The 26,642-nt window shown below is 35.9% G+C and overlaps 1 protein-coding gene across 4 annotated transcripts in view; it reads left to right on the top strand.

Moving 5' to 3' along the window:
• Positions 1–26,642, top strand: part of NKAIN2 (sodium/potassium transporting ATPase interacting 2) — a 541,992-nt gene that overhangs the window by 439,277 nt on the left and 76,073 nt on the right. For all 4 annotated transcript variants that reach the window (XM_040060587.1, XM_040060586.1, XM_058420062.1 and 1 more), the window contains exon 4: positions 22,693–22,893. In XM_040060587.1, coding sequence (XP_039916521.1) covers positions 22,693–22,893 — 201 coding nt within the window. The remainder of the gene's footprint in view (positions 1–22,692; positions 22,894–26,642) is intronic.

Genomic DNA, 26,642 nt, shown 5'->3' with positions numbered 1-26,642 from the left:
ATTCTACCGAAACAGGAGACCATGGACATAAGTACAATATCTTGATTTCTTCAGACAAAACAGCATTACATAGGTGAAGTTGAAGAATCACATTCTCTTCTCTGCAGTAAATGTGAATACACCACTATTTCTTGTGCTGTCCCAAACAATAGACATATCAGAGAGCTGCAGTGTCAATAACAAGATGCAAGTACTACATAATTTGCATGTAGAATTAGGCCGCAGGAAATTCAAATTAGTCACTTTATTCAGGCACCTGAATCTGCTGACTTCTCACCAAAAATTAGGAAAGTGGAGAAGGCATTCAATTCACAATGGGCTTTCTTTTTCAGAAGGTTTTCCAGTTTGTTGTGTCATCATTAAATATGTGAAAACAACCAACAGAATAAATGTTTCTTCCTTTGAGTACAATGGGAAATGGAGGCAATACAACAGGAAATCTATGGACCATGTTTTCATATAGGGCAGTTTTAAAAATATTGAAAAGGAAAATACATGGTGAATAATCACCAAATGTGATTGATCACCAACATGAGATTAAAATATTGTACAAAACAAAACTTGCTGTAATTTTTAAAGCACAATGTTTTAGTTTACCTTAGTCTCCATCATAGGAATAACCAGGTGAAGGCCTGCAAAAAAAATGGGGTAATTTCATAAAAACACTTGTGCAATCTGCTGACAAGAGTCCAATTTCACAAGTTATGTAAATACTATAAAGACTTTATCTCAGTTGCTCCAATAAAAGTTTTCTTGATAATTTAATTTAAAATCCTGCAAAATCTAAGAGAAAATTGAAAGGATATTTAGATATTAGCACAAAAGTGCTAATTTCCCATGAATCCCAGAAAACAAACAAGGAATGTGGGTTTTAATCAGAAAAGCACCAAATTTAATAAGAAATCTTAGCTGTATAACTCTCATATGAAGTGTCAATTTTGAGCAATTCACTGGTTAATTTAGATGGTAGAGGAAAACACATACAGGTGAGTTCCCTCAGTGTTTTGGAGTGTTTAATAGTGTGCAGGCATCAGATGGCAGCAGCTTGGATCATGAGGACCAGTGAGCACACCAGTGAAGGGATGAGGCAGAGAGCTACAGCCAGTGGAGTGAATCTCAACACACTGCCCAAGGGAGATAGTCAAAAGTGGGTGCAGGGCAAGCCTAAAACTGTAAATGCTAGGCTGGCATCCAGGTTAAAATGTAGGACAGCAGGTCTGTGAAGAGCTGGAATTTGTGATCTATCTAAGAGGATGTCGTGCAGTCCTGAGTGAGGCAGCATAAGGAAAAGCAAGAACTGGAAGTAGGAATAGACTGTTGGAAGTCACCATAAAACTGTAGGAGAAAGGAATACAGATGACCTTGTCCCTGATAAGTAACAGCTATGCTAATTACCCAATACAGCCTCGCCCCTGATGGGTCACAGCTATATCCAATATAGAAAAGCCTGATAAACGGGAGTGGTTTAGCTAGTGAGGACAGGATCATGAATGGGAGTGGATGAAGTAGAAGGATCCTGAGGAGAGATAATCATTGCTGCGATTATAGCTTGTTGTTAGAACCTGCAGCCATTGTCTAGCTAGGTGAAAGCCTGCAGTCTACAAACCAATACATGCAGACTCTTGTTGCTTAGCAATAGACTGCAGAGTTTAGCAGGAAATAGCCAACACTCAGAGGCTGCAAGGGAAACCTACAGCAGGAGCTTGCTGCAGGCAGAGTCAGTGAATAATTGGAGTCAGGATGGCTGAGCTGTAAAGAACAATAAACCAGGACCCTTTTCATGCTGTGATAAACAAGAAGTCTATGACTCGTCTCATTTCTAACCTCTAACAAGAGGGCTGCTGCAATATAAAACCACTGTAATTATTAGTAAGAGGCAACAAATGAACTCACTAAATAAATGCTCAGTGGTCAAGCTGGGCCTCGAGGAAACTGTCACTGCTGGTTGGTAGAAGCTGGTAACTGGTCACAGCACTCTAGACATGCTTATTTCCTGTACAAAAAAAAAGACAGATACTGGTCAAGGCTGCATCCTTTTATTACTTGACTGCCAGGCTTAATGATGTTGACCAGCTGTGCTTAACCATACTTTTCTGATATGATTATACCACATGGATCTCGGCTGCCCAAATATGTTCCATCATCCAAATATCTGCCAAAGTTTGTTATATCTTTGTGAAGCACGTCATCGCTTTGTTGTTTAAGAGAGGCAGATAAGTTTAAATAATGCAACTAGTTGTTCTTTGTTAAACTTACTGATAATGGCAGCATTGGTTTTGACTAAATAACACATCCGAGAAAGTGGTAACTTCTAATACACTGTGGAAGTGAGGAGGACTTAACCTAGCCCAGATACAATGAGGAAAAACTGTTTCTGAAACCTATAATTCTTCTTGTTTATTTTATTAGACTTGATATAAGTGACTGAATTCAATATATTTAATTATATTATATTTTCTAAGGTATTTAGATTAATGAAAATAAGCATTTTTAATTTTTATCTGGTTAAAAAAAATATATAAAATAAAAAAGGAAAGAAAAACCAAACACCCCAAAAAACCCTGCCTCAAAAAAACTACAACAACAAAAAGTTAATGCAAGTAGAAATAAAATTCTTTATTAAGCTTCCCTCTTGAGAGGCAACTCCTGAAAAACATTAGGGTGAAGTACAGTACATCTTCAAGAAGCACAATGACATCAAGAAAACTAATGCTACACAAATGAATGATCAAACGTACTGGCTGAAAGCATAAAGTCATAGTAACCCATGCCAGCTCAGTCCTCCTTCACTGCACCATTCTGTCTGTAATGTGCACACTCTGTGAAATACAAAAGGATGGGCAGAAAGAAGAGGACTCATTTTGTCCCATTTATTCATCACCTTCTTGTTTTCTGGATACTGCTAAATAATAAGGGATTTCTCACCTGCTATTGTGAGCTATATTATCTCAGATTAATTCATGTTTTGTTGAACTATGCCCAAAGAAAGAAGTGTTAAATGAATTTCTGAACTGAATATTGCTGTGGCATTAACAGCCTTTACCAATGAAGCTTAAGTGTTTAGATGACAAAGTATGCAAAGTCAAGACTCTGCAAACTAAGCCTTTTAGTATGTGTATGTTCAAGTCAAATTTATTATTGTCTAATGAAAAAAATGCCTCAAAAGCTTGGAAGGTTTTCTAATGAGTAAAAATAAATGAACGCAGCATCTAAAGCCACAAAAAACTACTTTAAATCCCATGAAAGAGTACTAGAAGCAATCTGCCAGAGGCATTAAATAATGTTTCAAAATAACAATGACTATAGCAATGCATTTTGAGATCTTGATATACCAGAGGAGTCAAGTTTGGAATCCATACCTGTAAACAAATCAGAAAAAAAAGTTGGCCTATGTGAAACTGTTCAGGACTGCAAAGAACTTCTCTGCAATATTATCTGTAGCACTGCTTTAGTCAATGTAGTTGACAATGAACCCAGAAAGTCTAGGAAATATTTGCAGAACTTTATATGGTAAACACATAAGACTATTCCCAACCTCTATCCATTGCAAAAATACTTCGGAAGTTGAAGTATCACATACTTGAAAACTCTGAAATCAGCTTCTTACACACCAAGGCAATTCATGCCTTGTCATGCATAAGCATTAACATGGTAATTTAGTGTTCCCCTCTTTCTTCTTTACTTTTTTCATTTCCCTCTTTGTTCAGCAGTTAATAAGGCTGCTTTATGCTATTCAAAATCTGTCAAAATCTGCTACTTCTGTCTCAGTGGATGGCTATCAAAAAGAAGGACATTGAAAGAGAAATTACAACATGAGGCCTTTTGTTTTCTTCCTGCCAAGCATATTGGCTCAAATACATAAAGTTGATCAGATGCCCTTTCTACCAGGAAAAGAGTAGTAGTATACTACACAACAGAGCAAAGGAAATAGAAAATGAAGTATGGCCTAAAAATATAATTTTAATTGCAAGTAACATGTGAGATGCCATTTAATGTGATTTGATGTAGTCAGAACAATGACAGCTTTTTTTGTTGTTGTTTGTTAAATCTAGATAGCCCAGCTATAGATAATCTAGATAATCTAGATATAGTCACACATATTGTCTACATAATCTAGTCACAGCAATATGGATCTTACTGCCCAAAGCCCATCTAGGGTCTCTAAGCAAGTGGCTGAATTATTCTGTGCATCTTCTTAATGAATACTGCTAAGTAAAATTAGTTAAATTAAAGCTAACCAAGACATATACATCTAAGCTGAAAACTCACACTGAATTTCAATGTCACAAGAAAAATTTTTCCTCTTTGGGTAGTTTAGTTAATATGAGCCAACATGCTGGAATAACTCACATGTCAGTTTGTAGCATAATTATCATAATGACTAGAAGATAGATGGAATTTCAGTAGAGATTATAAAACTAAATATTCATTAGAGCAACTGCAGTATGATTACCTGGGAAAGTTCAGGGTCTGGATCAGTTAAAATAGAATCAGGATTTGCTTGTTTTTAATATACAGTTTCCTGATTACAGAGGGATCTATAAGTTGTACTCTAGATTTCTGACAAAATATTGTATACGCAGTACGGTGTTAATGGTGTTGAAAAGTGGGCTGAATGGTAAAGATTCTGCTCTGAATTTAGATCTGAATTTAGATGTGCTTAAGGAGATTTTATATACCAGTGCTGGGTTGTGTTTTTGTATAGAGGTGGCTGGTCCTTCTACTCCTTGTTTCCAGTGTACATATTGCATATGCAACACACATATCCATATGATCTGTAACCTTCCTCTTCTCTGAGTTGTGACAGCTCCATTTCTTTGAACACAGTGCTAATGATGCCAGTGTCGATCCCTATAGGGTCCATTCCCTTAAGAGCTGGACTCAATTATCCTCGAGGGTCCTTTCCTCCCCAGAATACTCTGTGATTGAAAAGTTTCCCAGGTGTCAGACTGCAACTTTACCAGACCTGTAGATTCCAGGCACACATATACACCTATACTCAAATGTTACTAAAGTGAGTGAAGCAAACTCAGAAATCCCAGTTTAAAGACATTTCCCATTAAATTGTCGTTTTCTTTTAAGGGATCCAGTTGTGATGAACTACACATTAACATCAGGGAGTTTGATAATAAGTATATTCAGTAAGCTTTATACTCTTCCTGCATCCTAAATGAAGGAAACAGGTTCATTATCTCGATAGATTAATTAAAAATAGGTTTCTAACTCTGAGATCAGATAAATAAAGATAGCTTTGAATGTGGTTTGCCAACAATAATACAATGAGAAACACTTCTCACAGGCTCCATACTGTTCATATTTTTTAATCAAATTTTTCAAAAAAACCCTTCATATAATGAATGAAAATGTTTCAAATATGATCTTGATGAAGAAAATATTGTTAAGTTTTTATTTAATGGAAATGAATATACATTTCACTGTATTAGTCAGAGGAATAATACACCTCTAAGAAAATAATAACTGAATTTCACTAGAAAATACAAAGTATGATTGTTCAATTCATCATTCATTGGTAATATCAAAAACTCCATTACACAGAGTCCAGAGATCCTATGAAAATGTTCATGACTACTGAACAAACACTGGCACTAAAGACCGATTTAGAGATTTGTATTAATGAACAGTGCATGACCCTTGCACACAGAACAGGAATCATAAACTTTAATCTGCTTGTTATCAGGGGGACATACTGCATGTTAGTCTAATGATTAGTATCTAATTTGAAGTGAGAAATAGCTGATATTTCAAAAGAATATGAACTCTGTGCAGGGATCAAGAACCACTGGATCTAATACAATCATTGATATGTTACATGAATATAGGCTGATAGGTACACCTGGTAGCAAAGGAAGTTGAAACTGGACTTATTCAGACTAAAGGCAACAACTGGTATGAGAGCAGCTAAGTGGAATAATACTGAATAGGAAATCAAGATTTAAGAGTTACAGAAATTTTCACCTGAAATTTGAACATAAGAGAATAACTTTCAGATTCGTACAAAGAAAGATGAACTTCTAAAAACGCGCATAATAATTAAACTTTCTATGGAATATTTTTTGGCACCACAGAGTTTTATAAAGGTGCCAAAACCAAATAAATTACAGGCAACTAACTTTTTTTAACATGTTGTCTCCTTTTATTCAATATGTCGTTTGTTTGCAAACCAATTCCTCTTTAAAGAATTAGGTAAAAGTTAGTTGCCTGTAATTTATTTGGTTTTGGCACCTTTATAAAACTCTGTGGTGCCAAAAATATTCCATAGAAAGTTTTATTATTATGCACACACTATCTCTTGTCTTCTTTCCAGTTTTGGGGTGGGATATAAGACACCTATCAGAGAACTTGGAGTTCCAATGGGGACGTTTTTAATCCAAAGCAGTGCATTCATGGGGAAATGATGGCAGAATCCTGGGAACTGCCTACAGCACTGCCACAGTTCCAGGAGGACACAGACACCCATAAATCAACTATTTAGTTGATTAATTCAGAAATCAATTTTCTAATATTGCAGATCCCCAGGAATTTTGTCTCAGAGTTCTTAAATTTCTCAAAGCTGCTTGAGTTCATAGCTGTTTAAGCCCAAGTTTCCAAAAAGCTTCAGGAATTTTGGAATCGTGCATAAATGTCAAGGTAAATAATCTTCTAAATTTTCAAGTAGAAGAACTTCAGTATTCTTCCAAAAGAAATACCACATTATCTATTTAATTAAAACATTTTTTTTATTATTCACAAGGGAATTTCCAACTTATCAAATATTTGCACTAATAACACACATTTCTAGTTGAAGTGCCTTTTTAGCTCATCTATCTGCAGAAAACATGCAGCTGGCTCACAGGTATTATATATACATATACATGTGTATAATTATTTAATTTTAATCTGATTTCTTTGTACTCCAGGATATCCATAATTCTGGTTTTATTTCTTATGGAGTTGAAGTATATGGAGTCAAACTGAATGCAAATATGTACCTTTGGATTAGTATCTTGAGCAGCTCTAAAGCCAAAGGACTTAAGGCATGATTCATTTGCCTCATACTGAAGAAAAACACCACAACTTTTGAGATTACTCATACTCTCACAGTGCCTTTTTAGCTCCATTGCTTGTTGTAATGCATTAATCGGCTGCCGTCTAGTCTCATGGGGAAGGCTACAACTGCTCCATAGACAAATAGCTCAGAAGTAGACGTCCAAAGCTAGGGAACTGAATTCCAGCTTTTACAGGCCATATTCTGTTTCAAGAGTTCCTCTGCATGTACTGTGCAATATTATAGGAATTATCCTATCAAAAGCTGGGAACCTAAGAAAGAAGAACATTTCTGTAGTCATTGCCTAAAAATTACTTCTATAAACAAGGTTCCTTTTTCTTGCATTAGAACTGCTCACAACTCTCAGAAAGCTCCAGGGAAAAGTCTTACATTTAAATTCAGTTATGTTTATGCTTTACATGTTGGGTACTTCCAATTATTATATTAAATATATCAAATCTCAGTGGGATGACTGGTGATAAGTGTTACATATTTATAAATATTATGTATTCCCAGAACCACGTTTGGATTATTAGAATCATAGATTCACATTGATGAATGGCTCAGTAGGTCAATTAGCCCATGTCATCAGCCTAAATATGCATGAATACATGACAGAACTCAGTCTGTTCTGTTCTTAAAAGCCAGTACCAATAGATCACACAGACTCCCCAGTCAGGTCTCTCCAGTACTTTCCTCTCCCTTGGCTTCAGAAACTTTCTCCCTGAAGATCCAATTTGTATCTTCTTTGCAGTGTCTTTGCAATGCAGAGTTCCTGGGCCGGTGGTGATGTGCCTCCATTACAGGCGGGGAAGGAGGTTACTCACTTCATTCCAACAGCCAGTCATGCTACCAGGCTTCTGAGCCAGGAAACCCCAAGTCCTATCTTTCTGCACAGGTCTCATTTTCAGATCTGCTCATTCTAGTCCACAGTTTTTCCTGAAATCTTTTGAGTTGAAACCCTGCCAATACTAGAGAGTTTGTGCTGTGATATCTTTCCTCTTCCTTGTGAGAGAGCAACATCCAGAATTTTGTTACCCATGCTGTGTTTGTATGTTTATTTATTTCAGCACAAATGTACTTTTCAAGTTGTCCTCGCTGAGTAGCACTTTACAGGGCAAATCTAAGGTTTCTGAAAATGCACATTCCTCAAATGTTCTTGCAATCTCTCAGTATCATATTTTAGCAAGCCTTTCCTCTTTTCAGTCATTCACATCATTAATTAAAATTTATCAGCATTGGACCCAGAACCGATCACAACATATTGTAATTTCATATTTCTTTTCAGTATGACTGTTAAATACTGAAATTTCTCTCTGGACATAGTTTCCCTTTTTTTGCAGAGTTTTTAATGGGTAGGTCAGAAGAAAAATTGTTTTGATAGTTAGTCTCATATGACCTTCACTCAGTGTGCTAAGGGATCACAGGATATTTATCAAAATCAGCAGGAAAATCATACCCAGAATACACATAAAATACCCATATCACCACCAGTGAGGAAAGCGATTATAATGGGTCCAGATATATATAAGACATAGTAATGACTTGGGAAGTGTTTATCTGAATGTCTGGTCTAAGCGTAACAAATTTAATCTCACATGCTGTGCAAATTCCATTCATTTAATTGAATTATTTCCAGGGGAAAAACAAACAAAAACAAACAAAACAAAACAAACAAACAAACAAAAAACCACCAAAAGAAACAACACTGAAGTTATCTTGGATTAAGTTGTAAGTCTCTACAGGTTAAAAGACTGAAAATATATGTAAGCTTAATGATGAAGTTTTACAGGATGCTGTGTGCTCAGCCTAGTGATAAAAACTTGTGTGTAATTAATACTCTATTGCAGTGCTGAGGTACACTGAGACAGAACCAAGGAGTTTGTCATTTCCTAACCTTTCAGGATTTAACCATGTAGTTTTTATTTTCATTCTTAACTCTGCCATTCATTTTTGAGATTAGGTCCTTTATTTATGTCTTGGTTTGGAGACAAATTTGGGGGAAAACCCCTGTATAGGATCCCTCTGGGAAGCAAACTTAAGTGGCTCTTCTTTCTAACTAGTTTGGAAAAAAAACTTCTTTGGAGAAAAGTGGAAAAAGCTATTTTACTAAACAAATGAAGTGCATACAAGTTTAAAGAATGAATAATATGAAACAATAAAACCTCTCCTTCTGAAGTGAGATGGCAAATTGAGAAAGTCCTTGCCGTGGGTGTAGCTCGGCTCTCTCTCAGTCTCTCCTCAGTCCCAGTCTCTCCGGCGCTGCTGGAAAATGCCGAGCTCCAGGCTCCGGTGGGCCGCAGGTGCAGCCCCCAGTGCTCCCCTGGGTTTTCAGTCCAGAGCAGGTTTAAACAGTTCGAAGAAAAAGGAAAAAAAACAGTCCAGGGAACTTCTCTGCCCTAGCTAGCTGAAACTAACTAAAAGCAAAACAAGATCTCTGTCCTGCAGTCTCTCCAAGCCTCCGCCGAACACCCCGTCTGCAGAAGAATGTGGAGGAGTCAGGCAGATTTCTCAAAACAAACTCCGCGCTTCTCCTTGCTCTTAGAACCAGTCTTAAAGGCACAGGACTCAATATACAGCACAAATAGAACAGACGATTGGGGATACAGGCATCATAAAGTTACCCTAGGACAATTTATTTAAGAGATTTATGCCTTTAATGTAATAATACTTTATAGATTCACTTTTCAGATTGAATTAAAGCATTTATTTTGTATTTGAAGCATATAGGGTGTTACTGCTACATTCTTTGGGCAAATTCAACTCCCAGTGAATTCAGAATTGCACTAATGCACACTGTAGAAAACTGCTGTGATCCTGGGAAATCAGAGAAACATTAATACTTCCAATGCTTTTCTTCAGGAAAGAAAAAAATCTGTGATGTTGATGTAAAACTTATGTGTCTTTGTGTAAACAAAAGACCCCTCTCATAAGTATTTTATGAGAGTTTTACTCCAAAAAAACAGACAAAGCACATGTGGTGTATTGCTGCCATTTCACAGTGAAGTGATTCTATATATTCTGAAAAAATGAATTATTTATTGAAGTTTATATACTTTTCCATTGGGCAGATATACAGTTCCTTTAAAATATTTTTACCCAGTCTAAATTTAATAAATCAGATATGCTATGTTTATTCCTTGACTAAAAAAAATGAACTCTGCTTCTTTGAATTCACAGCATTTTTCAATATTCCTAAGCACCAGGAAATCAAAGAGCTCTTTGTATCGCTCTTCTCCCTACGACTGTTCTATTGTGTGTACCAGCTTTCCAATTCCAAGTAATAAAAGCATCGATCTTCTAACATCTTGACAGTGGAGTTCATCTAATTCTGCATTAGTGCTAAACACAAACAAAAAAAATTGGTATAAGCAGCCCCAAGAGATGCTTCAACTAGATTTCCCCATTTCCCTGGGCTAAATCAGCTCCTCAAAACTCAATTTAAGAACCTGACACAGACATTACCATTAGAATGGTAAATCTACTCCCCATCAGTTTCTTCAATAAAGTTTTCAATCACTGATTTGGTCTACAGAGATAGAGCTCTGTTCTAGGTACTCCTCTCAAGCTATGCTCATTAAAGATCATTGCTCCTAGTGTTTCATCTTAAACCTGGCTGGAAATTGGAGGGTCTTTGAGTACAGACCTGGATACTGAGGAGATTTTCTTAAGTAAATCTTACCTAGTCAGAAGGAAATGCTTGCAAGTAAAATATGAACATTGAAGAACTGCGATATGATTTGAAAGAAATGGAGGCAAGAGATAGAAAATATTTTGAAATAAACTTCCTGAATTTTTGCACGCTTTCATTTTTTTTATTCCCAAATCTGGGCTTTCACTACTACCATGGTATGTTACAGTAGGATTTTGAGGGATGCCCAGTAGATATTCATGCTTGAGGAAGAAAATCCATTCTGTAACTGGGGGGTTGGGATTTTTTGTTGGTTTGTTTGGTTGACTCATTTATTGCCTGGGTTTTTATTTGTTTTTTTGGAGAACTGAAACAACCCGTCTAAGCTTTCAAGGAAAGACACATTGAACCACGAAATTATTTATGTTGGAAGGTCACCTTATGTAATGCTTTTCTCAAAGGAGGGCAATTTAAATGATATTGTTCAGGTGCTTTTTTGGTCAAATTTTGGATATTGCCAAGGATGGAGTTTTTACTTCATTTCTGGGCACTCATTCTAGTCTTTGGCAATTCTCATTTAAAAAAAACATTAAAAAATAGTTAGAATTTACTGTGTTCTAGCTCACTGTGTTTGCTTTCTCCTATCGTTCTGCTGTGGATCTCTGAGAGGAGGCTGCCTCTGTCTTCCCTAAGCTCTCCCTTTCAGTGGTTATGGGCAGTAGTAACATCCTCACGATCCTTCAGCTATCAATGCTGAACTGGCCTCACTCCTTCTCCCTCTCCTCGAATGTCCTGTGCTCTAGTCCATAACCGGCTTAGAAGCCTTTTCTGGATTAGCTCCCCTCTGTGTGTGTCTCTCTCTGGGAGAGAGAGAAGGCCAGAACTGGACCAGCCCTCCAGGTGTTTTCTCACCAATGCTGAGCAGAGATGAAAAATCACATTCCTCAGCCTGCTGGTGACACTCCCCCAACATAGCCCAGAAGTCTTTACCCCCCAGCACTCCCAGGTTTCTTTCTACAGAGCTGTTCCCCTGCCAGTCTGTGTTTGGCCGCAGAGAAGAGGCCGAACTACTGACGGTCCTGTCTGAGAGCAGAGCCAGAGACCCCTCACATTCATTCTAATGCCCCTGGGCACTCAATGTAAATTTTAACTGAAAGCCAATCTTCCATTTTCCACAGTCCTGAGAGATGGAGCAAAGCATCCAAACATAACTTCAGCAACAGTGCAGCTGACAGCTGACATGAACTGTCTGTGAACTGTCATTAAAACATAGCTGACCTAGGAAATCATTTTTAAAGGATGCCTGCCAGGTATCCAAATCCTACTCATCAATTAACAGGGTTTGCTGTGTTGTCTTCTCTAAAATAACTCTTATACATTTGTTTAACACATGAAGTAAAAAGCAGTTGGATTAGATTTTAATCAGTCCATATAATTTCTCGTTATATAAATTTCAATTTTATATTCCAAAAGTAAAATAAAGCTTCTACAAGATCACCCTGGAAAATACAAGACCAAACAGCATTTGCTTTGTCAATAAATAACATCCTTATCTGTTAACTACTGAATCTTCTACAAAATATCAGATAAAAATATTTAAATCTAAGAGAAAAGAGTCTTAAATAAAAGAAAACAAAAGCAGATGTAAAGATTTTTAGAAAGAAAGAGTGTGATATGTGGAAAATTACTTTTTAGCACCTAATAATAATAACACCCTCAGTTCAAAACTGTAACGCCACACACTGAATCTCCATATTTTTTCTACATCTTATGTAAATTGTACAGGCTGGTATATATGTTGTGCAAACTGGTGTTAAGTATAACATTAGGAAAATAATGGATCTTTTTGTTGAGGTGATTTTGCCATCCTTATTTAGGTGTTCTTGGATTATATGTAAGAACACATATATTCTTATGTATGCAGGTAGTCCTCTTAGGCTTTAGCAGCATTACATGCCACACAGACACCAGGCAAAAGAGAGACAGGCTATTCATCCTTGGATTAGTACTTAACTGGTTTAAATTGCTGCAGTTTCATTTGCAGTACATGAGATGCTTTCCTTCATACTAGCAAAAACATCTAGCATGGTATCATAAGATTATTCCTCAGGGGGTGCTTTTGAAAATGTAATAAAACCCATACATTTATCCAAAGTTATGCACTGAGTCTTTTTAGATGGCTTTGAATTGTCCTTAGGAGGCTGTAGTTTACTACAGTGGTGGAATTGTCACGTCATAGCAGTAGCTCACCAGAGGAAAGGACTTGAAAAGTTTGCTAATGTCAGCTTTTTGGAGATTATAGTTTTTTTATTAATTGAAGTGATTAAGTTTCTTTTCATCTGTTTCCATGAGACTTTTAATGTCAGAATAGAAGTTTATGAATACTTATTTTTCATTTCTGATTCAAGGATTTGAACCATATCCCCTCCGCTGGCTATGTGGGACTGTTAACTGTTTGCAAGTGCAGCCTAAACACCTCAAGCTTGAAAAACTATAATATTTCCCTAGGAAAATGTTGAAATACATTTTCCACAGTGTAGTTTGTTTTCTTGTTCTTTTCATTTTGAAAGCAAAAACTAGCTAAAAATGGATTTCATCCATAATAATCTCATTATTCAAAATTCTTAACAACGCACAGATTAATAACAAAAACAAGTAAACAAACAAAAACCACACACAAAAAAAATCACTGAAAAAGAATTATCAGCTCTAGGACAGAAGCAACTGTGTACTTCATTTCTTAAAATTAGTTCTAATAATTTTCAAACACAGGAAGCAGCAATGAACAAAACATCCACAATTCACTCTGCGTTCAAGACAAGTTAGATCTTATTATGTCTGTACTTAAATGATGGTATTGGATTGTCAAATTAGTTTTAATAAAACTAATCTGTGGTCCATGTTGAGTGACTTGATATCACACCACTAAAAGAGAGAGCAATTTCATGTACTGCTAAATTAATTAGTTCATGTAAAGTGAAAAGAGGTTGATTTATTAAATTTGATATAGCCTTAGGTATTCTAATAATAACCCTCTCATACAAGGACATGAATAAACACTTTATAAGCTAAAGTTTATCAGAGTCATATAACATGTTCCTATGACAGATGACTTTTCATCAAAAAAGTCAAATAGGATCTTTCAGACAACAACATATTTTAAAGTCTGTAGGGTTAATATAGCTCAGGCAAAAGTAGCTCTTGCCATACATAAGCATTGAAAACTGTGATACAGGTTTTCCCATTTCACCTGATGGATTGCAGGTGTACAATTCCTTAAAATTGGAGAAAATCATACCGAGGAGTAAAATGTGTTAAACTAATGGTCAGAAAGCTTAGTTATTCAGCAGTGTTGCAATAGAGACTGTTACATGCAGGTTTTATGCACAATATGCTGGGCATGTATCAGTGTTTCTGCAAAGATCTGACTTTCCTTTTACTGACACAAATTTTCAAGCTACATGAATGTTGCACATCTTCAGATCTGAATGTAATACTGTGGATGATGACATCCATCTGTCAGTCTGATCAGTAGTGGAATAAGTTATAGTGAAAGAGCCCGAAGTAGTTGATGCTGTAGATGCTGTAGAGTTAGTCCACATCATTTCTTGAGCAGTGCCCAAGGGCTACGTGGAGAGAGCCCACACTTCTCCTTCTGTGCTTCCTGATAACCACTCTGTGGCTGGTGTGCTGCTCAGCATCTTATCTGGTTTCAAAACAAGCTTTTCAGGGTCCTTCAGGAATACTTATCACTTTGTTTCAACTGAGTCCTTTCTACTGAGTTCAGAGGAATTCAAACCATTTAAATCTGGATATTTTATTTCGCACTGAGATGCAAGTGGGTTGTGAGAACAAGCTATGCTTTTTTAATTGATGGTTTAGCTCATTGCAACCTCTCCACAGAAGTAAATCCTTTTGAAAATATTCCCTTTGGAACAGATGTGAATCAAACTGAGAAAGATGACTTCACATTCTTTTTTAGTAATTTTCTGACTTATCTAAGCTTCATTTTAGTCATTCTGAGATCCTAATTCTTATAAAATCATCACTGACTAGAAATGCTTAGGCTTTAGAGCACAATGTGCACAACACGAATCTCTCTTCAGCTGGTATTTCATGAAGCCCACCTGTGTTACAATAATCTCAGGTTTCCTAGCTGCTTGGGATAACAACACTATTTTTGGGATAGTAACACCATTTTTCTGGTTTTAGACTTCTGTCCAAAATCTTCTTACTGTTTCCTTCACACACTACAGGCACTAGATAATTATTTCCATTTTAAAAGAGAATTTAAAAAAAAAAAAATAGGAAACAGAAAACATAAATTTATCACTGAACACATGCATTTTGTTTTATAGTACCTAACACTAAATAATAACCAACACTAAGGGGACACTGAACAAACTGCATCAGCTGGAATGTCTTTCTGCATACATTCTATAAACTTTCTGATGTTTAGGTTCTACATGATACACCTCTGCATCCTTCCTTACTAAATGTTGGACCATACTAAAATATTTCCTTGGACAGAGATGATCAAGCAAAGTATATTTGAGATGGTTTGGTAACTTGCTAAACCATTTATGCTAAAGAAGAAAATAATTTTAAGGATATTAATTTCATGCTGCAGTTTTAATCAAGGCCTAGACCTTTCTGTATGCAGCCTTCAGAATGGTGATCCCAGCTCACTGGAAGCTTTGCATAGTCTTCTGGATATAATCCAAGTATTAGATGTCCTTGCGATGCCTAAAGTTTTTTGCTTTTTATATATTTTCCATACACTTGTAGCTTTTTAGACTGTTAATACATACTTTTATAGCTTGTAGTACATTTCCTGCCCTTTCTCTCATGTTCTAGAACAATAAGCTTACCCTTTCTAAGACATTCCTGAAATTCTACTTAGTATTCTCAAGAAGATGAATTCTAACAAGGACACTCTTTTTTGCACTAGAATTTAGAGGACATAACAAGAAATAGGGCAAAGAAGTCCAAGGGGCAGACCCAAGGGTGGGGCAACTACTCAGTTATTGGATGTACCTGCTAGGTATAGTAATTAATTAACTTTATAAAATTTGTAGTAAATAAATTGTATGCATATGCAGAACCTCACCTGTGCACCTGAAAGCTTCCATTAAAGATATGCTTTTCACATTATCATTCTTAATATTGTTTGGAATGTTTTTGTCTTTTATTCTAGGAAACACTTGTGCTTAGAGGGGTTTTTTTTAGCATTAAGGGGTTTATGTATATTTGTGTCTGAAAATTCTAAAGACTATTGATCTGTGTATTTGCCTGGGTAAACCAAGATAAGAGATATACTTCCTTTACTGTTCAAAAATAAAGGGGAAAAAAACAGTCCCAAGAGAATAATGAACGAAACATCTTTAAAAGCATTATGCCTTACTCATAAAAAAAATCTGGTACTAATATATTGTGAAAACAGTATAGTCATGCATTTTCAGCTCAGTATTAATAACCAGGGTTTGGAAACCTATCACAACATTCACTTCACTTCAGAAAGAGGCCCAGAACTGTACTGATTTTAGTTCGATTATAAAATTCTTTGCTAGTTTTGTTTCATGGGACAGAGACGAGATCTGGTAATCCCAGGGACAGAACAATGTAGATCACCTGGAAAACTGTCCACTGTACACTCACATTATCAGAGCTTGGATATAAGATATCTTTGTCAGAGAATGGCAATTTGTCAAAAAAATGTATTTTGTTTAACTCAGTTCCCTTAAACAAATTTTCTCAATTCCAGAATGATATCCTTGATTACTGCACAGTGTGAAGTAACATTTGACAGAGTTAGCTACTACTGTGGGATGTGAGTGCCCCTAGTTAACTTTCCATTTGAGGGTGTTTTATCACTGCACAAGCCTACATCCTCCAGAAAGTAATTTTCCAAGAAATTACAAAAATTATAGTTCTCAGGATCTTCACTAAATATGTACAATAGCTAAATCAAAATTTCTATTTGACTGCAATTTCCTAGTTCTCATGATAAATTACATTGGGCTACTGTGAGGGGCTAAATTCTCATGTTCTGCACAAGAAAAAATTCAATGGATCTTAGTCCAGAGCATTCTAAATATAGTCAGTTTAAATATGAAAAAAACATTCATTGAAGAATAATATTCATGGAGTAGTAATAATCCTGTTAACCTTGCAATATAAAGTGAAGTTTCTACTTCCTTTTCTATGATATTTTAATTGTAGAACTAAATAGATAGAAATTTGTTGAAGGATTATGTTAATAAAAAATGTTGATGCCACTGAACTAATTAAATTAATATTCTGGAGCCTGGCAGGTGTTTTTTTTGTTGTTTGGTTGTTTTTTTTTTTTTTTTTTTTTTTAATGAGTAGAAACAGAGCAGAGTAAAATCTTTCGGTTTTTCAATGTACATATTTAACTATTAGGAAAATATGACTAAATTAATATAAAATTAATTGTAGCTTTAACAATTTCAGAAGATAATTGACAGGTATGAAAGAATAACAATTGACAATGTCAAGCTGTGTATAGCAGTGCCTATGCTTTTTGAGGTTTATTTATAGTATTTTGTTAATATAATATTCTAGTTTAATTTTAGAGAAGAAAAACAGGACATCTGAGTCATCTCTTTCATGCTGGTAACTTTATAATTAAATCCTTTGGAAGTATATTGGTACACCAGAAATTACTTAAAATACATTTGTAGCATTTTTAACAGAATACTGAGAAAAACTATCAGGGGGACAATTTTTACCAGTTTTCATTGATGATCTTCAGAAGTATATCATTTGGGTAGAATTAAACTGATTAAACTTTATGTGATTAATGATACATAGCTAAATCAGATTCTGTAATCAGTTTTCAATATACTGGTAAAAAAATGGTTTTAAAAGAGGAAATTAAAGAAGAGAATTCCAGATTACTGAAAAAAAAAAAAAAATTCAAATGAAAGGGAAATCATCACACACATACAAAAATTGGGGAGGAAAAAACCCAATTCAGATGCAACAAAACAGAAAAAATTATCTTTAAATATCCATTTTCCTTATACAATTATACAATTGTTTTCTATATATCAACTTTGAATTAAAAAACAAAACAAAACAAAAAACCAAACAAACTAACTCACAAACAAACCAAACCAAACCAAGAAAAAAACAAAAAACACGCAAACAAAAAAAAAAAAAAAATCCACAGCTGACAAGCTCTATTTTGGTTCTTCAGTGAGGAGACATTTTTTCTTTAGACAAGAAAAAGTCTGCTTGCATGAGAAAATGGTGCTGCCTCTACAGGCATTTTTTTAGTGAGATAACAGGAAAAAAAAAAAAAAAAAAAAAAAAAAAAAAAAAAAGCCTGTAGCGGCATCTGTGCATCCTAGGCATCCAGAACCACAAATGCTTTCAGACCCTGATCTTTTATCACTGAAACCTTGTGTGATTGTTCATTCTCCAGGCAGCTTGTTCTTGCTAGTTTGAATTTGATAAATTAAGCAAGTGATTACATGGTTGTATTCAACAGAATATGTACAGAAGCCTAGCAGGTTTGCACAGATTTTTAGCAATTCTTAATTAGAAAAATAGAAGAAAGAATTTTGCATGACACAGCAAGCCATAACAATTGAAATCAGTACAACTCAACTTCTCTGAGTCTGCAAGGTCTCGTGGACTTTAGAGGAGAGTCACCCTGAATCACTCTTGCCTCTTTTTTCTCATCCTACTATACAGAATTATCTTCTCTGAGGTGCAACAAACAAAAGTCCTTGAAACAGTAAACTATTGTGATTTCTGCACAGGGACAGTGCACTTACTAATTTGTCCTAGTACTAATACAATACACAAAGACCTGTCTTCCTTCTAAGCATTACTGTCCATTACTGCTGTGTCTGATTAAAAAGAAGCTTTTATTCTTTTTCTGGAAGCTTTTATAAAGGTTTATGTTGCCATGTTCTGTCATCAGTTGTCCTCAGCCAGAAAATGGTATGTACTGCGCAGTAGACCCCAGAAAAAGTATTAAACAAACAAAAAAATTTAAATAGAAAAGTATTAAAGTTGACCCCATCTACTGTATCAAACATAGACACAAAACCATCAGAGCTCAATTTTTTTTTACCAACTAAGCTGAAATAAAATTACTGATGTAATTTGAAGATGTGTCATATCAGAAATCTGAGTCTGTGACACTTCCAAACTTCAAGATTTGTCTAATCTAGCAATACTTTTCCTGACCACTACAAATATCAACACATCTACAGAATGTCAGCAAAGACATCCTACAAAATGTTTTCCTTTATTTTTTTTTCTTGATGAGTATCAAAATCTACTTTAATTCACCAATTTTCACTAAAATGCTTTACAAATACCAGCAGAATTTACAAAAGCAGAACAGTGATTGGCAATAAAGCCCTTACAGATGTATTTCTATGTCCACAAAGGAAGCAGCTGTTTGTTGAATTTAGGATAATGAAATCTTCCTTGACATACAGACTTTGAACAACAACATATTGGCTTGCCCAATGTGTATCAACAATTCTTGTTAGTTTTCATAGCTTCAAGGCTTATCAGATCATTTCTCTGCATTTCCCTGAACGAAGTTTGAGCCACAGATGTTGAAAGGGAAACAGACGGCAAATACACTAGAGAACATAATAAATCCCCAGCTTCCAGTGTAGACTTTGTCTGTGTCCACTAAAACTGTATTCAAACAGTGAACAAAGTAAATAGCAAGCAGAATTTGTGCAAAAATAGCTCTAAATGCTGTCAGTAGAAGAGATGTTAATGATAGCTACATCATCCCCTTCTTGGCTTCCACAGCTCTACAAGGGGATTCAAGTCCATAAGTGTTTTCTCACTAAGGGAAACTTTTTCATAAGCTGGATGACCTTCAATACTGAGCAACAGGAACTGCTCTGCTAATACGGTTGCATGAAAGGGGACATGGCTTGAAGGTTATAGGCAAGTTCAAAGCACATAACAATTTATACCCAAGATTTAACTGTGCAGTAGCTTTGCAGTTAATAAGCTCCTTCTGTGCTTATTCTGATCCCAGATATTTTTGCAGATAGAAATTTGCAAGGTCTCTCTTACATGTTGACTTCTCAAGATTTTATTTCATTGTCATTCTTAATCCATCCAAGCTGGACCTGAGACATGAATGGTGTCTAATCTTACAGAACCAGATTTCACGTCTTAATGTTTTGCTTTCTGAAGTTTAATTTTTTCTTAACTGGCTCAGTATGTAACAACTGCTTCTCTAAAGCCTTCTCAACCACATGATCTGAAGTTCTTTAAGATCTGAAGCTGTGGCTTTCAGTAGGATTATTATTACTATTATTGTTGTTGTTGTTATTATTATTATTAAGAATTAAAGAATATAACATTTCTATGCCAGGTATAAGATCTATTTTAAGACCAAAGAAAATAGAATAGTGTTTAACTGATTATTCAAAGAAAGAAATAGAATATAGATCTGATAAAGGTGTATAATTTTTTTACTGGTAAGCACTCTAAGACTATTCCTGAACAAAACAGGTCCTACTCACAACATTCAGCTTAACTGCCAAAAGATTATTTGAATACAAAGGAATTGTGTAAATACCTCAAAAAATCATCTGAGGATAAATTCAGGGATGGAAGAAAGAAAGCTAGATTTTGTGAAGCTTTATTTACATATGTAATCATAAATATTTTAATGTGTAATTATGTTTCACATGTAACTTGGAAATTTACTTGTGCTTTTAACTAATAAAGCATTTGATTATTGAACCTGTGGTAAGGAAAAATAGCTGCCTCTAGAGAAATTATATTCTACCCACAGAGCCCAGTTTTGATTTTTATGTTTAGCTCCTCTTGATCCATTTTCACTTCATCTGGCAGATGTATAACAAATACTCAGTTGCTGCAAGCCAGTTTATCCCTTTCTTTTTCAATGAATAAATTTTTCATCCCTAGTCTGCACTTTGTAAAATGTATTTAGTCCATCATGACTCTTCTCAAGGTATTGCAAATGCTAAAATAGAAGTAGACAATGAGTTCTATTCATTTGTGCTGCATCTCTGATAAGAGACTAGGTTTAGCATTTTCCATGGTAACTAGAATGTTCTTTTGACAATAACATGATGGATTCCAGTTTTAGTCATTTAGAAATAAATTTATTTCTTTAAGCAAAGTTGCTCCAAAGATGTCCATTCTTCAACTTCTTACACCAAATTAGATCTACTGTTCTACTTGAGGGGTTGTAGCAGCCCTGTCTTCAGAAAGAAAAATAATCTTTTGGCTTGGATGAAAGGTAAAAATTCCCATTTCCAAGAAACACATGGCAGACACTTTCCAGTGTCTATGACTTTAGCAGGGAAGGATCCAGAGAAAGGAGATGGTTTTTGGGGATGAAGACTTATAACTATACATCAATATGTATATTCAGGTACAATTTGCATAGTTTATAGAAATGTTTGCTGTAGCTTTGATCAAAACTAACAAATGATTGAAGTTAGTTGCATGATTAAGTTCATATGAAGTATTTTAAATTTTCTCATACAGCAAATTCTCAAATTTGCTGGATTGGATTGTTGTGGAAATGAAGGGTCATTATTCATTGCAAATGTATATAAGGTCCTTCCTGCCATTTGATAGCAGTGTATGCTTATGCAGAGTAGTGATTGATTTTTTTTTTTTTTAAATGTAAAAAATGTCCATACTTTTGGTACAAAAGTACAAATTAGAGAAAAAACATAAGCTACACTGCAGTGTTGTCAAGTGCAATCACAGATCAACTGACATGTGGCATTATCCAAAACCTCTCTGCATGGAGTTACCTCTTCATAAGTTAGTGCAAGAAGGTGAAATAAGTGGGACTGAAAAAATGGCTATTTTGAAGGGAAGGAAACGTGAATACAACTTATCTGTTACAGAATAACATTCTTTTTTTTTTTTTTGGCACAGTAAGCCTAATTAAATAGTTACATTTTAAAATCGTTATGAGAATCTTAATTATTAATGACATCAACCGGCTGAAAAAAAATGTAGGTTAAGTGTGGGGAGATTTTGGCTCTGCAAAGACATTACTTAAAAGAAATTTTTTTTTTTTGCATGACTGAGCACATGTGCACACAGAGTAGATAGTGACACTTTACAAGAGGTTACAGTTATAAATTATTTATAAAATGTTGGTAAACACTGTAAGCTATTACAGAATCCACAGAGTCCATAGTTTTGTTATAGCTATGTGTAACACCCTCAAGTAATGTGCAACCACGTATAATTTATGAAAGTAATATCCATAGTATTGTTTATTATGTATATTAATAATTTATTAATCCTTAATGAATTATTTATAAATGCAATCCTAATGGAAGGCACGGCTGACTAGTTACTCCATCGTACTAGCTGTATGGGAAGTAAAGGTTGCATGCCTCTGCCCCTCCTTTTTAACTAGCCCAGTAGTCTTTAGACAAGGCAACACTCACTATTTCCTTAGAGGATCCTAGGAAATTAGAAATCAGGGAGAGGCATTATAAAGAGATTTGCCTGCAAGCAAATGTACAGGATCCTTTTCTTCAACCTTCTCCAATATTTCAGTAGAGCTACCATAGGTTTTCCTCACTGGGTCCATGAGAGAAAAAATTCTTGCAGATGATGTGTGTATATTAAAGTGTACGAAGTTTTGATTCTGGGGGATTCTTGTATAGTTTGGAAAATCAGACCAACAAAACGTGGGCCATCAATCCTTATGGTATCCACTGGAAAATGGGCAATCAACAGAAATGAGTGCTATAGTCTAGACTGCCATGATGTCTAGGAGCAGATCCTGGCTTGCAGGATTATTTTTCTGTTCCAAAGCATTTCTGTCTGACAAGATACAGCTACTTCTCCTTGCAGCAGGCAAGCTCTATTAACTTTCATGTGACAGTGCAGTTTTATTGCAGCTCTTTGCTTCTTTATGTCTGCTGTGAAATCTCTTGCTGAGGCATTAGATGCCAGAGTACCATCCCCATGTATTATTTATTCTCTTGTTCTTTTGCAGGAAACAGATCTCATTCTGACCTTTAACATCTCAATGCACCGTTCTTGGTGGATGGAGAATGGGCCGGGCTGCAGCGTGACCTCAGTAACCCCAGCACCCGACTGGGCACCAGAGGATCATCGTTATATCACTGTCTCGGGCTGTTTCCTTGAATATCAGTACATAGAAGTGGCTCACAGTTCTCTTCAGATCTTTCTTGCAGTAAGTGTTTACAAATAACTTCATCTTTTCAGGATTTCTTCCTGTCTATACTGGAATAGTGGATGATTGTGGCATTCATTCACAAATCCTGGCTTAGTTTATTTATGACGCTCAGTTGTCATTCAGCCAGTTCAAGGTAGCTGCATGCAAAAATTTCCAACATACTTATTTATTGTTGCACTAAGAAGTACTGACAAGACACCCTCTGTTTTCCTGATACTATAATATATGTTGTGACACAATAGCAAGTTACAGCTATTGTTGTGAAAGCCAAATTAAATGTGAAATTGAATATGAAAGACAAACCAACAGTAAAAATAGATTCACTGATCCTTTCACAGGACTCAAATCTCATCAACTTGTCTTTAACCGTATTAATTAATAGACACTAGACTACAATGGGAGAGGTTTTCCCTCCCCTCCCGAAAAACCTACACTTATATGAAAATCAAAACCCATGATCTTAAATCTTTTTTAGGAGTACAAGAATCCACTGTTGCACTGCAGAAAATTTATAATGGATGAAAACTGTTTGCTCAGGGGAAAAAATGTATAGTGGAGCTCACAGTTATCCAAAAAGAGGGCAGCTTTTCCACCTATCTAGTTCCCAGAATTTTTTATCACTCAAGCTTGACTCATGGAATTAGTTTCATAGAATCATTTTGGTTGGAAAAGACCTATAAGATCATCAAGCCCAATCCTTAAGCCAGCACTTCCAAGTCCAACACTAAAGCCTTTACTTAAGTGCCACATCTACACATCTTTTAAATACCCCCAGGCAAGGCAATTCCACCTTTGCCCTGGGCATCCTGTTGAAGTGCTTGACAAATCTTTTGGTGAAGAAATATTTCTTAATATCCAATGTAAAGTGCCCCTGGTGCAAGCTTGATTTCCCTTGATCCAGGACAGGATGCCATTTACCTTCTTGGCCACGTGGGCAAGAAAGCTCATGTTCAGTTAGTGTTGACCAGCACCCCCATGTCCATTTCCAACAGGTAGCTTTCCAGCCCCTGTGTCCCCAGCCTGTGGCAGTGCTTGGGGTTGTTGTGACCCAGCTGCAGGACCTTGGACTTGGCCTTGTTGAACTTCATACAATCAGCTTTGGCCCATTGATTCAGACTGCCCAGATCCTTCTGCAGAGTCCTCCTACCCTCGAGCTTTCAAAAACAGATAACCAGGCTATTTTTATTTATTTATTTATGTAATGGATTATGAACAAGAAACTCAAGCTATATGTAGTTCAAGCTCAGTTCTGTTCCTGATTCAACAAGGTTGTATGTCTGTGTTTAAAAAGAGCTGCATTTTTGGATAAGTTCATTCTTTTCAAGTCAGAGTAATGGTTCAAAATGACAAGCCATTAGTAATCCACTAGCTGTAGCTAACTGTATCTGTGTTATATTCCCATTCATGTTACTATATATATGATTATCTCAGGTAAAGAGCTGCATAGCATAAGTATGGGTCAATTTTCCAAACCCTGTGCTTTACTACTGTTTACATCACTTTCACATTTCCTATTGTGGCTATTTTTCCTAATAGAAATGCTAGTGTAAATTCATTCCCATATTAAATGTGATTAAATGGGAAACAGGAACTGACTGGTAAAGCTCAGTGACATGTAACACAAAATAAGAAGAGCAGATACTGTTTGTGTCAGGAAAATTAATCCACAAACACCAGAGGTTTATGTCCAAAGATAAGACAGAGGAGTTCTGTTACTTTATTTGAATAAAGGGGGAGGTTCATGGGCATTTTCCATGGGGTCTCTCAAAGAGTAAGACAACTCAGCCTCCTTTTTATCTTGATTTCCCAGCCACATTTCCCTCTTTTTTTCCCCAGTGGATGGGGTACTTGAGAGGTACAGACTTTCCAAATCTCCTAATATCTAAGGCCTCCTTCTAATATATACCTCCCCCTTTTTTTTTCCTTGTGTTAATCAGTGGAATTCCTATGGAATTGTATTGCCAGTGGAGTTGGACTAGATTATTTCCAGAGGTGCCTTCCTACTCTAACAATTCTGTGAATCTGTGCTTCTGTATTTCCATAGAACAACTCCCTCATTTCCTGCCCTCCCCAATTCTTGATCAGTATCATAGCTGAATCTGAAAAGGTGAGATCTTAGCTTCATCACACTTTGACAGAAATTACTGTTTAGACGTTTGCTGATATATGCAGAAAAAAAATGCATCATTTTGGCCACAACTAATTCAATATTTTTGTTGGCCAGAACTAACCCTTAATGTAGCCTGTGCTCACATACTCTCCATTAGATGCTTCTCTCCCAGGGAAACCTCATTAACAGAGCTCGCAAGTCTTGAGTATCTGGCCCATCCGATATGCTCAGCAAGGACCACAACTCTGCCTGTCCTTATGTCTACAAATTACCAAAATGAACTGGTCTAGAGATGGCATGACTCATATAGCCATACGCTTCAGACAATAAAATGTCCTTGTGTGTTTAAAGGCTATTGATTCTTGTTGCTTGCATTAGAGAAGCTATTTCATTTTCAGGCCTACTGGGTTATCAAGGATAGATATACTTAAATGACTGATCTCTGGAGAGAATTATTCCAGGTAAAGGATGAGGTCAGTGGTACTAATGGGGATTTGATTTGCAACTATTTGAGTTCCATTCTGTATAGTCTTTGCAGAGTGGAGGCTGACTGAAAGTTCCTGCCTCTAAACAATAGAAGGTATAGCTTCCACTTCACCGTGGGGAGGGCAGTGCTTGGGAGGGACACGGTGCAGGTGCTGCACCACTGTTAATCTTGGCGTGTACTGTCACGACCTAAGGTAGTCATTGGCTCTGTGTATAAATAACATTTGCATCCCAGCTTTTTGTCATACAGCTGAAAGAGTTATAAGCTGGCAGTTTCTCAAGCATCCACACAAAGCAATGTCTAATCCTACCTAGATAGCCTATGCACAATTTTCTTAATTTCCACAGTTCATTGAATTTATAAGTCTTATAAGAGAAAGTGAGAAGGTTTTCAGTTTAGGCCCTGAGCTGCAGTTCAGGTCAGAGGGTTCTGCTTCCAGATCTATCACAATGTTCTTTTGAAAGTCATTTCATCTCTCTGTGCCTCTTTCCAAGTGCAGAAGAGAGAGAAAAGAATGCCTAAATTTTTCATGTTTATTTCATAAGACTCTGTACTGTTTGCACAGATAGAGATCTCTTGAAGCTTTCAAAAAGCCCTTGAATATGGGGGATACCCGGTAGAGTAAGGTCTTTTTGTGATACAAGGGAATTATAATGTTAATTGCATTTCATACAGAAATTCAGCTTCGATTCTCTGTATCTTTCTTCTGTCTTTGTTTTACTCTTTGATTATCCATGACCTGCCCTCACTCCCACCAGTCTGTTCTTGCAAAAGTCAACAAATTAAAACCCATTTGTAGATCAAAACTCTGAAAATACGCGAATTAGAGATCAGCCTTGGAGATAAGTGTAACAGAATTACATATCTATTTGCCAACACAGGATTAAAAGTATTTAGTATGCTTGTCTTTTACTTCTCGCACACTCAAAAATCTATTGATTTTAATGGAGATAAGTGCCTGAGTTATGGGTATAAGACTAATGTGAAAGCATCACCTTAGCCAGTATGGGTTTTAGTTATTTAGCCCTTGAAAAGATGAACTGATTATTATTCCAGTAAAACAAGAGCAGGAAAAGCATTTTTTATGTACTACATCTGCATTATTGATGGTAATTTACATACCAAATAAATAAAACCATAAGTAAACTG

The sequence above is a fragment of the Hirundo rustica genome, chromosome 3 (assembly GCF_015227805.2).
Source record: "Hirundo rustica isolate bHirRus1 chromosome 3, bHirRus1.pri.v3, whole genome shotgun sequence".
NCBI lineage: Eukaryota > Metazoa > Chordata > Aves > Passeriformes > Hirundinidae > Hirundo > Hirundo rustica.
Note: the sequence above shows the minus strand (reverse complement) of the source record. Positions and strands in the feature narration are given on the sequence as shown.